The sequence below is a fragment of the Sceloporus occidentalis genome, unplaced genomic scaffold, assembly GCF_023333645.1.
Source record: "Sceloporus occidentalis isolate IW3139 unplaced genomic scaffold, rSceOcc1.0.p SCAF_3, whole genome shotgun sequence".
NCBI classification, from domain to species: domain Eukaryota; kingdom Metazoa; phylum Chordata; class Lepidosauria; order Squamata; family Phrynosomatidae; genus Sceloporus; species Sceloporus occidentalis.
In genome coordinates, this window is record NW_028316983.1 from 174007722 (window position 1) to 174021453 (window position 13732).

Sequence of the window (13732 nt, forward strand, 5' to 3'; positions counted from 1 at the left end):
TATTATTAAGCTGAATGAGAGGCCTATAGGCTTTTGCACCTCTCCTGCTTTCTTGTTCAAGGAGGATTCTTTCATAGATTTGTTGTCCCATTGACTCTTAAAAGAGTTTATTAGATTTGCCAGTAAATGGCTGATGTCTTTGCCAGTTTTAGCAAGACTGTCACAGGACTGTTTCTAGTAGGCCTTGAAAACACTTGGCTTTTTAAAAAATGCCACACACAGTTATTGTTGGTTGGCTTAGTTTGTTTTTTTTTAAGCTGGTTCACAAAAGAGAAAATGGAAGACACTGGGAACAAAAGGGAAGGACAATGCAACTTTTTGGAGTGTTTATTCAATTTAGGTAGAATTTACTAGTACAGTAGGTCATTTGGACAGCTCCTATGGCAAGATTTTCAAAGACTGGTAGATGTTGAGTCTCTCTTAATCCAGAATTATGAAATCTGAAATATTCCAAAAATCCAAAACTGTTTTCATGGGTGGTTGAGATAGTGATACCTTTGTTTTCTGATGGTTCAGTCTACATAATTTCATTTCATACACAAAATTATCTAAAAACATTGTACAATGGGCCCTTGGTATCCATGGGATTTGGTTCCTGGAACCCCCATGAATGTCAAAATTTGAGGATGCTCAAGTCCTATTATACGCAATGGTATAGTAAAATGGTGTCCTTTAAATAAAGTGGCAAAATCAGTTTGCTTTTTGGAATTTATATATTTTTGAATATATCAAGGTGTAGATAATAATAATAATAATAATAATAATAATAATAATAATATTTATTTATTTATGTTTCCTTGCCTCTCCCGATGGATCGAAGCTAGTTGAATCCATAGCTGAAGAATCTGTGCCAGCAGAGGACTAACTATATAAAATTGTCTTCAGACTGTGTGTCTGATGTGTGTATGAAACATAAATTAATTTTGTGTTTAGACTTGGATCCCATCTCTAAAATATCTCATATCAATGCAGATTTTCCAAACTCCAAAAAAAACTCCTAAATCCAAAACACCTCTAGTCCCAATCATTTTAGATAAGGGAGACTCAACCAGTTTACCAACATTGGAAAGCTCCCGAGATTTCTACATACTATTATGTACAACATGATAGGGAGTTTTATCCATATATGGCTAGAAATTGAAAAGTACAGATCAAGACACCCTCAAAGCTACATTGCATACAACCAGAAAAGCTAGGTGGAATATGAAACCCTTAATCCTGTGCTGCTTAATGTAACTGCAGGTGTGCATATTCTTCCCTCTCTTTCCCTTGTCTCTGCCTTTTCAAGACTCAATTTCCTGTCTGAAGTTCAAACACAAACTCACCTTCCACTCTGGAGGAAGGGAAGAAAAGGTACAAAATTCATTACAGAAGTAAAGCTCTTCATCATTGCACATTGCATACACTATTTTATTTAAAAATACTCATATTTTAAGATGCCTGTTATTCTAGGAGCTAACAACTTGCTTTTAATTGATTCTAATGCTTTTGGCAGAATCAGTAGTTCTCCCCTCCTCCTCTCAGCCTCCTGTGTCTATAAATGTGCATCAGAGGGCTAGTAACTCATTAAAACTATGCCACTGTTGTTGTTGTGTGCCTTCAAGATGTTTCAAGAATATATGGCGGCCCTAAGGCAACCCTATCGTGGGGTTTTCTTGGTGAGTTTCTTCAGAGGGGGATTGCCATTACCTTCCCCTGAAGCTGAGAGCATGTGACTTGCCCAAGGTCATCAGGTGAATTTGCATGGTTTTTAGTATCTTGGAAGATGTCAGTGCAAGTCAGAGGGGGAGAAAGACTTGATTCCCTTGGTGTTGAGTATGGACTACTAGGATGGTAGTCTTCGGTGGTCTGTGTTGTGCTGTGTTGTGGTGGTGGCAGGGGAGGATAAAATAGTTTCTATCAGGTCCAGTCTCATATAAACCTTTCTCTATTACAGTTTTCTTCACTTGGGCATTTTAAACTTCATAATTCAATTTGGCTTTTTGATATAGGAATATTTGAAAATACTGGGGGGGAATGTTAGAGTAACTTGACCAGACAAATCCTGGACTGATTCTATGCAAAATTTTGCACAAAAATGTAATTTCCTCTGCAGAAAATTGCTTAGTTGTGAACATACTCTATGCATTTAGCTGGGAACATATTTTAATTTGCACATGGTTGTTTTGCACAGAAATCAAAATGCTGTTTCCTGCACTAGAAATAATGCTGTTTTCTGTGCAAAACAACTGTGTGAAAATTTTGCTCAGAATAAATCTCAGACTGCAAATAGTAATTGTAAACTATGCAGTTTTCATTAACTTTTCCTAGCAAGAAGAAAATTACTAAAAAAAATTGTTGCTTCCTTTGAGAACAAAATTAGCAAAGAATTACACCCCTAGTATATATTGATCCTCCTCCTCCTCCTCTTCAAGCTACGTGTTAAAGTTGTTGTTTCATACTGGAGTATTTAAACCAAAACCTTTATTTTGAGGTTCTGCTAACTGGGGGGAAACATCACCATAGCTAGAAAAACCTAGTAATTCGTGGATTTACACACATCTACATTGCACCTATACTGTAGAAAAAAATGCACTTTGACACTACCTAAACTGCCATGGCTTCATCCTACAGAATCTTGGGATTTGCAGTTTTGTGAGGCACCTGCACTCTTTAGCAGAGAAAGCCAAAGACTTGTAAAACTACAAATCCCATAATTCCATAGGATGGAGCTACCACACTTAAAGTGGTGTCAAATTGCATTATGTCTACAGTGTAGATGCACCCTATGTGGGCTAACCAGTATGGAAGAGGGACACAGAGAGAAAGACATCAATAGGCAGGAGAACTGGGAGAAAGCAGAAGAAAGAGGGACTGAGGGGTAAGGCAGGAAGAAGAGTAGGAAGAAGATGAAGATGAATAGAACTAGATGAGAAATGAGAAGGGAAGGAGAAAACATCTGGCCAGGAGTTGCAAGGAGAAGGAGATGAAAGGATAAAACAGGGAAAGAAATGAAATCAAGAATTTGAAAAGAAAAAGAATCAAGTAGTGCAATCCATATGCACCTGAGACCAACAAAAGAAACTGTCCTGTGACTTCAACCATCTAGGCCAAGTGAGGAAGGTGGGAACAGAACTGGGAAAGTTAATAAGAAACACCATAAAGTACTAATACTGCAGTACTATGCTCACTGATGTCTGAGATAGCAATCCCAGAGCAGCTCAGTGTTTCCCCACACTGACCATTTCCTTCCACTGAGCCTTGGTGCAGTTTGGGTCCCAAAAGTTTGGAAGGATGAGGATGTAGAGAAGGGGATGGACCTGCTGGTGACTCTACTACAGCTATTATGAAGCAGCCTGCAGCAAGCACTAAGAAGTACTGAAATTAATCTCATATGTTTTACATTTTTTAAAAAAGGATTCATATAAAAATTAACCAGGTTTTCTAATCCATTGAACTCTCTCTCTTATTTTAATATTATGCTGCCAATAAAAACTTTGAAGGCAGCATTAACAATCACAACAGAGCAAGAAGTCCAGCAGTAAAATATAATAACCAAATGCTGTGCTTGTTTGATGGCTAGGAAATCACCCGGAGGAGCATATGTACTGAAACATCCCAAGGGTTCTCTGTGATATTGCAGTTAAATATCTGTACATATACTTTCACTGCATATATGAGTCCTTCGCTTGGTTCATCAGTTGGTCCTTAACTCCCTTGACTAAACAGGGTTTCAGGGAAAGTGTCAGATGTTAAGTTTGCAATTCTGTACCCATATATCTGGGTGTAAAGTGAACTGGAGTTGGTGGTACTAGGAGCACTTACTAGGCATGTATAGGACTGAATTATCAAGGTCACTTTGGCTGTGCATTTTCTGTTACAATAGCAGTATCTTTTTGTGGACAAGGTACAGAAGAAATTACTAGGGCCTGTCATTCCAAAACATTGTAGCTTTGTGGCCTAAGGACACAAAATCTGTGACACGTGCCATTTTCTTGCAAAAACTGAAAAACAATAGAGGGAACAGGAAATTAGATTGAGTTCCTGAATAAACTGCTGCAGCTTTCCTTTTGAAACTTCACAGGCTTGTTATTTAGGATGATCTCCTATGCTCTCTGTAATTTTGGTCCAGAAAGAACATACGGAGATTCTGTCATGTTTGGATACCCTCAAAAGGCAATTGCTGCTTTTGCTCAAGGTCCCATGAACTTATTTGTGCATAGAAACAGTTTCTTCCAAACAGATTATTAAGCCTGCAAATTTCCTCTAAATCTAAGAGATAGATAAATAATATTAATATTAATTAGAACTAATTATTAATTAGAACTAATTAATATTAATTCCATCCTCCTCTTCCTGACCCTCTCCTCAGGAAAAAGCCAAGTGGTGGTGGAGCCTTGCCTAGCCTTCTCCTCCACCACATGGCTGTCTCCTCAGAGGAGGTCAAGTGGCAGAGGAGCCTTGCAGAGCAAGCATTTGCCCTTTCTTCCTCTCCACCACTTGGCTCTCTCCTTAGGAAGAGACTTAGCAGCAGAGGAGTACTGATATGATTTCACATCTTCATGGGCCATCCAAAACCCTTTGGTGGGCCACATGTGGCCTCCGGCTGTATATTGTGCAGGCCTGTTTTAGTCTGTTCCAGTTTTGACAATTATAAAGTTATACCCATTTTTGTACCTGCAGTGATAATCAGTGGGAAACACAGAACTTCAAATGTCCAGATTTTAACTTAGTTTTGAGACTGGTATTCAGCAGACTGGTCCAGATTGGCAATAGTGGGCCAGTTTCAGAAGCATCTAACTGAGGTCGCACAGGGACCCCACCCCATTGATTAGATGTGGATGTCATATCACAGCCTAGGTGCTTAACTTTCAAAGTGCTGAAGTGAGGACTTTGGGAAGTAAAGGTGGCTCCTGCCACATCCCTCTGGATTTATGTCCCTTGCAAGACATAATTTCTTATCAGTCTATAATTGGAACTTTTCCTGTATCCTCACATATTTTAAAGTCCCACATTCTCTTAGCTGAAACAATATTCCCTCCTGGCAGCTGTGCAATGCTGTTATCAAGTCTTTCCTGAAGTAGGTCTCTTGATTGGTCAATAAAGAGAACTCTTTAGTATTATTACCAGGGGCACACTTAAAACAGTTCATTAAAAAATTATACTCAGAAGCACCTCCAGCAACTTCCTGACATCAAGGACGAGCTGTGGGACTTAGGGAATGGGAGGCTGAGGCTTGTAAAGTATTAGGACATTTCTAACTGTAGAACTTTCCAAAGTAAGTTGCCTGAGCTAAAGTGTGAACATTTTAACTATAAAAGTGTAAGACTAATATTTCCACTTGCAAGCTTTCTCTACATGTTATCCAGCTACCGAGAAGAAAAGGGGCTGAATATTTATGTGGTATGCAGAGATTGTCAGAAGCCAATGCATGCTGTCTCAGCCCTTCTGTCCCATGGCATGGTATGTGCTGGAAGTGGCACTTGTCATTAATTGAATAAGAAGAGCAATTATTTTCATACTAGCTAAAAAACTGCCAGCCCAGACAATTGTGGGCCATCGTTATTCCTGTTAGGAATATTCTAGCTATAAAAGACAATAAAAACTAGTTGTCTGTTCCTCATTCTTATTTTAACACAAAGCAGTTTGTTTGCCTTGTGTGAGTGGTCTGGGCTAAATGCAGCAGAAAATATTGTGGGGTGTTGTGCTCTGTAGACTGTACAGGGAAAACTGAAGGAATAAATAAAAGGCCTCCATCCATCAAGAATGGTGGCAAAATGACTCTTTCAGTGCCAGCTCCAGGTTTTTGAGGGCCTATGAACAAGTCCTTCTCAATAGGATACTTTCCTTCAGTGAATTTATAACCTGCTGCTGCTTTTTCTCTTTTCAGTTGTTGTTGCTGTAGTGTGCTTTTATGTCTGACCCTAAGGCCATGATGGTGAACCTATGGCACACATGCCAGAGATGGCCCGCGACACCATTTGGCCTGTCATCCAGCAGAGAGAAGGTGGAACAGATGTGCATGCCTGTTTTGCCTCCTCCCAGATCTTTCTCAGGCTCCATCTGCCTCTCCAGGTCGGAAAAGAAGTCCCCCCACCTCCAGCACCGGGTAATACCTGGTGCCAGGAAAAGCTTTAGTTGGGACACTCAGCCTTGAAAAGGTTTGCCATCACTGCCCAAAGGCAAATCTACCACAGGATTTTCTTGGAAAGATTTGTTCAGAGGAGAATTTGGCATTGCCATCTTCTGAGAGAGTGTGACTTCGCCAAGGTCAGCCAATGGCAGGTCTCACAGACTTGTATTCCAATGCTCAAACAACTGTACCACACTGACTCCTTTTTTCAGGCAGAGGGGCAATGAGCAGAGAGCCAGTGAGAAAGCAGACAGTGGCATGAACTGCTTCAACTTGTCATCACCACCATTGTTTAGGCCTGCTTACACCATCAGCATCTTTCTTTCTCTCAGTCTCAAAGGCCCTACAAGATTGCATCCTGATCCAGACTAACATAGTTATTTCTTTGGCTGCCTCTGCACTGCAGAAATAATGCAATTTGACACCTCTTTAAGTGCCATGGCTCAGTGTAGTCAGTTTTTGTAGTCAGGATTTGTAGTCAGTTGTGATACCAGAGCTCTGTGACAGAAAAGGCTAAATAGCTCACAAAATTACAAGCACGGAGCCAAGGCAGTTAAAGTTGTGTCAAATTGCATTATTTCTGCATTGCAGATGCAGTCTTTGTCTAGGTTTTGTGAGAGGCAGGGCAGCCATCAGGTTGCAAAAAGGAGCAGGTCCAGGAAATTCCTTATCAGTCCTCCTAGTGATGTGGTGTGGTCCTTTGCCAGTTGCCCAGTCATGCCATGCCTTCACCTAGCCTGTACACTACATAAATGAGAAAAAAAGAGAAAGGATGGCTGGCATGCCCACCTATGTTTCCAATGCAGTTAGCTGGTGCTGCCAAGTAGAAAAAAATGTCACATCAGGACTGAAGCCTGTTCAAATGCTTGCTCACCCATGAAACTCACTGCATGACCCTTCAAACAGTCACAATCTCTAATTTAATGCTTTGGAAAAAGAAGGAAGGAATCTTCTTAACTAATGGAGGAAGAGTGGAATTGTGTGTGTGTGCGTGTGTGTGTGTGTTTACCTGCTTTCACTTGCTTTTGTAAAAACTTTTCCCTTTATTTTTTACCTTGGGCGAGTTACACACTCGATAGGGTCATCTTAGGTCTCCATAAGTCGGAAATGACTTGAAGGCACACAACAACAACAACAACAACAACAACAACAACAACATATCTTATAAACAGAGTAGTTATTGAGTATTTTGGAAGGTACAGCTGTGACTATTTAAAAATATATATATATTTGAAGTGTTCATGTCAAATAAGGCAATATAGACAGAGAATATAAAGGAACCAAGACAAAAAAATTAAGTCTTCATTGCCAAATGCTTTAAAGATAAAATATTGATTTTGCATGTATTTCGAATGCCCTTTGCCTTAACACAGGCCTGTACAACATGTGGCCTGCCAGAGGATTTCAGGTGGCCCTCGCGGATGTGGAACCAATTTCAAGCCTCCTCTGCTGCTCAGGTTTTCTTGACAGAGTTTGTTCAGATGAGATTTGCCCTTGTCTTTCTCTGAAGCTGAGAGAGAGTGACTTGCCCAAGATCACCCAGTAGTTTCCATGGCCAAGTAGGGATTCAAAATTTGGTCTCCAGAGTCATAGTCCAATGCTCAAACCACCACACCCATACCATCCCTCTTTCCTTGTGTGTCCTTTCTTATTTAAATTATAAGCTCGAAGGCATGGAACTGTCCAATTAACTATGTATAAGCTATTCTGGAAGACCTTTTGTTGATTCAATAAATAAATAAACAATACAATCCACTATTATCTTTGCTTAGCATTAAATTTAAGAACATTAGAAACATATGCTGATATATATATATATATATATATATATATATATATATATGGAGAGAGAGAGAGAGAGAGAGAGAGAGGCAGGTGATTAGTTTCTTAGCCCTGCAAGACTCAAACTTTAAACTATAGCAAGCCTGTTGTCTAGCCTTTATTACTAGGATAATAGTTTAGTCAAAGCATTCTGTCACTTCTGGACTTGGAATCTTTTATTATTATGATTTGCTACTGTTTATTGTTTATCCTTTAAAGGAAACAAATTGCACTGCAAGGAACATCATAGGAAAAACTTAGAATTTATTTGTGAACAACCCAAAATTTGACCTATGACGAGTGCGTTTTGGAAAAAAAATGTACAGTATCAGATTTCACAATACTACACAGCTCTTTTGATCCAAAGTGTAGATTTAACTAGTCACGTTGGGCCATGTGCTTTCACAAAGCCTTAACTTCTTGTAAAGCAGGAAAAACACTTTAAATACAAAGGGCCACGTCCCATTGAGAATTTGAAAAGAAAATGATCTTAACGGAGTGAGTATTCAACCTCGTTAGACAGCAAATCTATGGGTTATTTTTAAGCTAATTACTCAGAATTAAACAAAGGCTCAAGGCTGTTTGCCTGAACAGGAGCTGAGGCCAAATTGAATTGAAGCTGAGACATTGTTTTTGTTGAAAATTCAGCCTAGAACAGATCGGATTTGGCAGGGTTGGAACACTGCCTGTGGTACCAAAGTTATACTAAGCAACAGTGATGTGTTTGACTTTCCAAAATGCTTGCTTTCGGAATTGTTGCTGAGAGGAAATGCAGATATGGAAAATAGTAGTTGCAATCTACTCTACCTCAATGGGTAGTCCTGAGATGACAGATAAATATTTAGTAAATATCCTGGTCATTACTTGCAGATTGACTGACCTGTGAACCACAAGTCAGTAAAATATATACACTAAATGAATGCTAAAAAGTTAATGTTTTATGCCAGAGGTATGCTTTGTGAGAAGGATGAAAGGTTTGCACATATGAAAACAGATGTTTTTAAAACTTATCCTAAGGCTTCTAAATCATACCCCCAGCCCATGTTGCTTTAACTGCCCTGTCTGTAGTTTTGTTTGTCCACAGTTTAGTTATTTTTATGTTTTTTTGGATTGTAAGAGAGAAAATGATTGGGACTATACAATTTAGGTGTGTTAATTCAATAAGCTCAGCTATAAAACTGAATGTCCATATGTACTGAAGTTGCTTAATATACAGTTCAGCCATTAAAGTAAAACTAGATGTGCCAGTTTCTATCAGGAAAAAAAACCCCACGAGGCAGAGTTCAAATTGAAGGATGCTCATTAAAATTCTATATTCTATTCCAGAACAACATGAGTAACACCTGGCTATTTACGTACATAGAAACAGTACCAAGTTTTGTTGCTGTGTCCTCTTAGTTTTTTTTACAGTTGATTTAATTAATTTATTTGAAATGAAGGTTCTTATCTGGTAACGTTATCAGTAGTCACTGATTCTGTATTGCTTTTTATATTATGTCGGAGCTGCAGCATCTGTTCTTAGAAATACATAGTTTTCTTGCAAAATTACCCTGAAGTATCCACACTATACTGCCTCTAGGCCAGAGCATTTGCACTGCAGACCAGTAACAGCTTGAGCAAATTGATGCTCAAAATATAGCTTCTGAGAATGCTATGTATGTTTTGCTCTGTTCTCCATGCCAAAAGGGAACCTGTGACAATACAATAGCAGAACAGAGGTGCAAAGGTGGAAAGTCAGGACTGGCTCATATTGCCATATTTAACTGACCCTTCTCTGGATTAATTGTCCTGTGTTCCCATACAGAAAATACTGTTTGAACCTGAATCACTCTTTGATGTCCTTTGTAGAGATTTTCACAGTCATAGTGGTACAGCCAAAATGTGTGCTGAATTAACATATTTTATTGTTTTTTGATGTAATGACAGTCACAGTAGTTTCTTAGTCCTGCAAGATTCAAGACCAAAGCAACCTTGTTGTCCATACATTATTACTAGAACAATAGTTTAGTCAAATCATTTAGTCATCCCTTCACTTGGAATCCTTATTATTACCATTTGTGTCTGTTTATTTTTTACCCTTTTAAAGAAAAGAAGAAAAAAACTTCCACCATATAGAATGTCTTAGTTAAAAAAAATTGTGGCTGACCCCAATGATTGAGCTGTAACAAGTATGTTTTGAAAATAACAAATCATGCACAGAAAATACTATTTGAACCTGAAGTACACTTTGATTCCCTTTGCAGAGATTTTCATAATCACAATTGTATCAGAATATATAGTTTTGGTTGCAAAAATTGCTGTCGACATGCATCTGTGTCCTATTTATCAACACAGTACACCTGTCACAGCAAAATGTGCATCCAAAAAAAGATTGTGTGATAGGCCTTCAATCTCTAGACATTAATTTTCATAGATTAACATAGACCAGGAGTGCTAATCATGCGACTCTCCAGATTTTGTTGAGATGGAAGTCCCAGGGATGTTGGAGTTGCAGTTGCATTCGAATAACATCTGGAAGGCTACATGATTGCCACTCTTGTCATTTATTATCAGATAACGTCATCCCTCCACATTTGCAAGTTGAGCATTTGTGGATTTGATTATTTGCAGATTACAGTATTTGCCCTTGCCATCTAAAAATATGTTCTTTCTAGGCATCTGTAGGTCTTCCAGTGTGGTTTTATGGTCAATCTGTGCTGGACACTGACCATAAGTTTCACTGGAGGACTGGTAGATGCCTGGAAAAGTGTTGTCTCAGGTAAAAAAAAAAAAAAGGCAGTCCTATATTTGCATTTCCCCCCACTTTCACCGGGGGGGGGGGGGGCTGCACCCCTAACCACCACAAAAGTTGCGGGTCAACTGTATATGTTTGTAACAACATGCACATGCAATATCTAAATTTCACTGTTGGTTTGTGTCACTTAAATCTTTGTAATTTTACAATTATTCAATCTCAGTATGCTGCTGTCCTCACGGAGAACATGTACAAATGAGATTCCACATTGTATTCAATGGGGACAGTTCCTTGAGTAAAAGATGGTAAACTTGTTGGGCAAGGGACTTCTGTGTTCAAGTATATCACAACCTCAAGAGTTGAGAACAACTTTATGTGTGGTTCAACAATACCATTCATCCTTCACCATTGGTTATGATGGCTAAGGCTGATGGGAATGCTATTTACTCTTATTTGGAAAGCTACAAGTTCCCCAGCCCAACAATCATGCATTAATGTGCTTTGTGCAACGTATCCAGATATAGTTTTCCTGCTTGGCTTGGTAACCTAGTATCTTGTCATTATAATAATCATGTTCTCATGTATTCTCTACAGGTAAAAAACCATACCTTTGTGCTTTTTCTGAAGAAACTGTCCCTGTGGCAACTTTACAGTTCAACCATCGAAGAAATATTTCAAGAGAAAAAAATGCCAGTGAATCTAAACTGGAGAGGCCAACTGCACCATCTACACCAGAAAACAAAATCAAAGAGCCCTTTCCAAAATACTTGGATGACAAATGTTCCCTAGATTCAAAGAGACTGATGTTTCAACAAAGTTGTGATTCCCCTTGCTCCAGTAAGACTGTTGAATCTCCTTCTAGTATCAGCCAGACATGTTCTTATGTGAGACCGGATTTGCAAACTTCTCTGGAGATTCAGGACAAGCACTCTAAAAAGAATTCTCCTAATACGCATGAGCATTCTACAGTCAATAAAGATAGTGATATACCAGAGGAGACCCCATTAGATCTAAGTGAGAAGTCATCTAGGGCTGATTCATGCAATACGAATTTTACCTCAACTCTGCAGGCTGCTTTAATCATCCACCCATGTCCTTACTGCAGTCATAAGACATATTACCCAGAAGTCCTGTGGATGCACAAAAGAATTTGGCACAAGGTCAGTTGTAACTCTGTAGCTCCTCCTTGGGTTCTTCAAAATGGATTCAAGAATATAAAAAATAATGCAGTTTTTATGACAAGAAGTGGGCGCACTGGACCCCCTCCTGTACTTGGTGGTAAAGAATGCCAGCCTTTACCTATAGCCAGATTTACACGTACTCAGGTGCCAAGTGGAATGGCAGGATCTAAGATAAATTCCTCAGGTGTTGGTATAACTGTTAAGCCTGGGACTGTCTCTAAAGATGTACCATCCACTGGTAGTTGTGGACCACAATCTTCAGAAACTGATGGATACAAGCAGCTCAAACTCAACCACACCCATGAACAATATAGCACTGTAGCCCAACAGCCCCAATTGAAAGCAAAATATGAAGTGAACTCCAAGTTGATGCAAGCAGGAAGCATTACTAGATGTCCCACACCTTCCCAGACCGTTGTAGCTAAGCCCATTTCACAGGTCTCCAACAGCAAACAAACAGAGAAATATGCACTTCCCCAGATGAGTGCTGGGTTTTCTCCTTTAAGCAAGCATTGCACATCAGATCCAGGGAAAGCCAAATTTTTCTCTCCACCTCAGTACCACCCTCCATGTAAAACTGAGCCATACATTATTCAAGAAGATTTGACAGTGCCTCAGCAAGAACCTAATACCAAGAGAGAAAATGACATGAGGGCAATGACAAATTGTACAACAGGATCCAGAACAAGTCCTTTGACACAACCTCAACCTCAGAGTAATGCAGCAGGTCCACCTCCAACTGTACATTCCACCAAACAGGAGCCACCATCTGAGGGGCATGAGAAGCATTTAGATATTTTAAACATCTTTAAGACCTCCATTCCAAAGGAACTTGCTACTCTCTATCAAACATGGGGTGCCAATAGCCCTGTACTGGACCATGCTGGTAAGAATCCCAAGGACTGACTTTCTGGTATATTTTAATTAGTGAGTGTTGTTAATATTATAGGGTACTTGAAACGATTGTGTTAATGACTATATTTGACTAGCTTACTTGATTTCCTTAACTATCCCACACTGGTGCAGTTAGACATATGTAGACTAGCATCATGTTAGTGGCATACACATGTGTAAGTTTCCCTTATGACTATCTATGTCCTTCTTGGGGCACTGCAGGGGTTGGTATTACTTCCTTTCCTCTGCAGCATCCAGAAAGCCTGCCACCAGACTTATCATCATACAGCCTCTGAAGCCCACATGCCCATTCCACACCTCAATGGGAAATGGGCAGGACTTGTTATGCTCCCAGATACAGAATGATCACAGCAGCACTGAGACCTTCTGAGGACGCTAGTGGATCTTAGTGCTGATGCAATTATTTTGCATCTGGCTGCAGAGACATAACTAGATACATCTCTCATCCTGCTGCTCTCCCACAGCCATGTTGTGGGAGTGGGGAGGACTTCAGAGATTTACAGGCGGGATACAAACCGCCGCTTTGCGGCGCTTCCCCGCCGCCGCCGTTTGCTCCGCGCGGGAGCTGCAGCAGTCAAACCGCGCGGCTCCCGCGCGGAGCAAAAAAGAAGCTCCATTTCGGAGCTTCTTCTTGCGGCGCCTCTATGACGTCACGAGGCGCCTGGCGCGGACTCGCGACATCATAGGCGCCGCGACACGTCTGGACGCTATGCGTCCAGTACGTAAAGATGGCGGCGCCCATGTAGAAGGGGCGCCGCCATCTTGTACGTATAGGATACGTACTAGGGTTAGGGGGTGCGGAAGCACCGCCCCTTCCTAACCCTAGTACGTATCCTATACGTACTATATGGCGGTTTGTATCCCGCCACAGTAAGTCTGGGGTGTTGGTGATATATGGCTCTGCCTGGTGTAGGTCTGCAAACAGAACTACACTGCTGAGACATGCAGGATTTCAGCCTTAGTTTTGCA

The 13732-nt window shown here is 40.2% G+C and overlaps 1 protein-coding gene across 6 annotated transcripts in view; it reads left to right on the forward strand.

The window, feature by feature from the left end:
- Positions 1–13732, forward strand: part of ZNF516 (zinc finger protein 516) — a 139986-nt gene that overhangs the window by 98755 nt on the left and 27499 nt on the right. For all 6 annotated transcript variants that reach the window (XR_016280580.1, XR_016280581.1, XM_089516918.1 and 3 more), the window contains exon 3: positions 11262–12734. Coding sequence is in view for 4 of the 6 variants with exons in the window: in XM_089516918.1 (XP_089373044.1) it covers positions 11262–12734 (1473 nt within the window). In the remaining 2 variants the exon portion in view is untranslated. The remainder of the gene's footprint in view (positions 1–11261; positions 12735–13732) is intronic.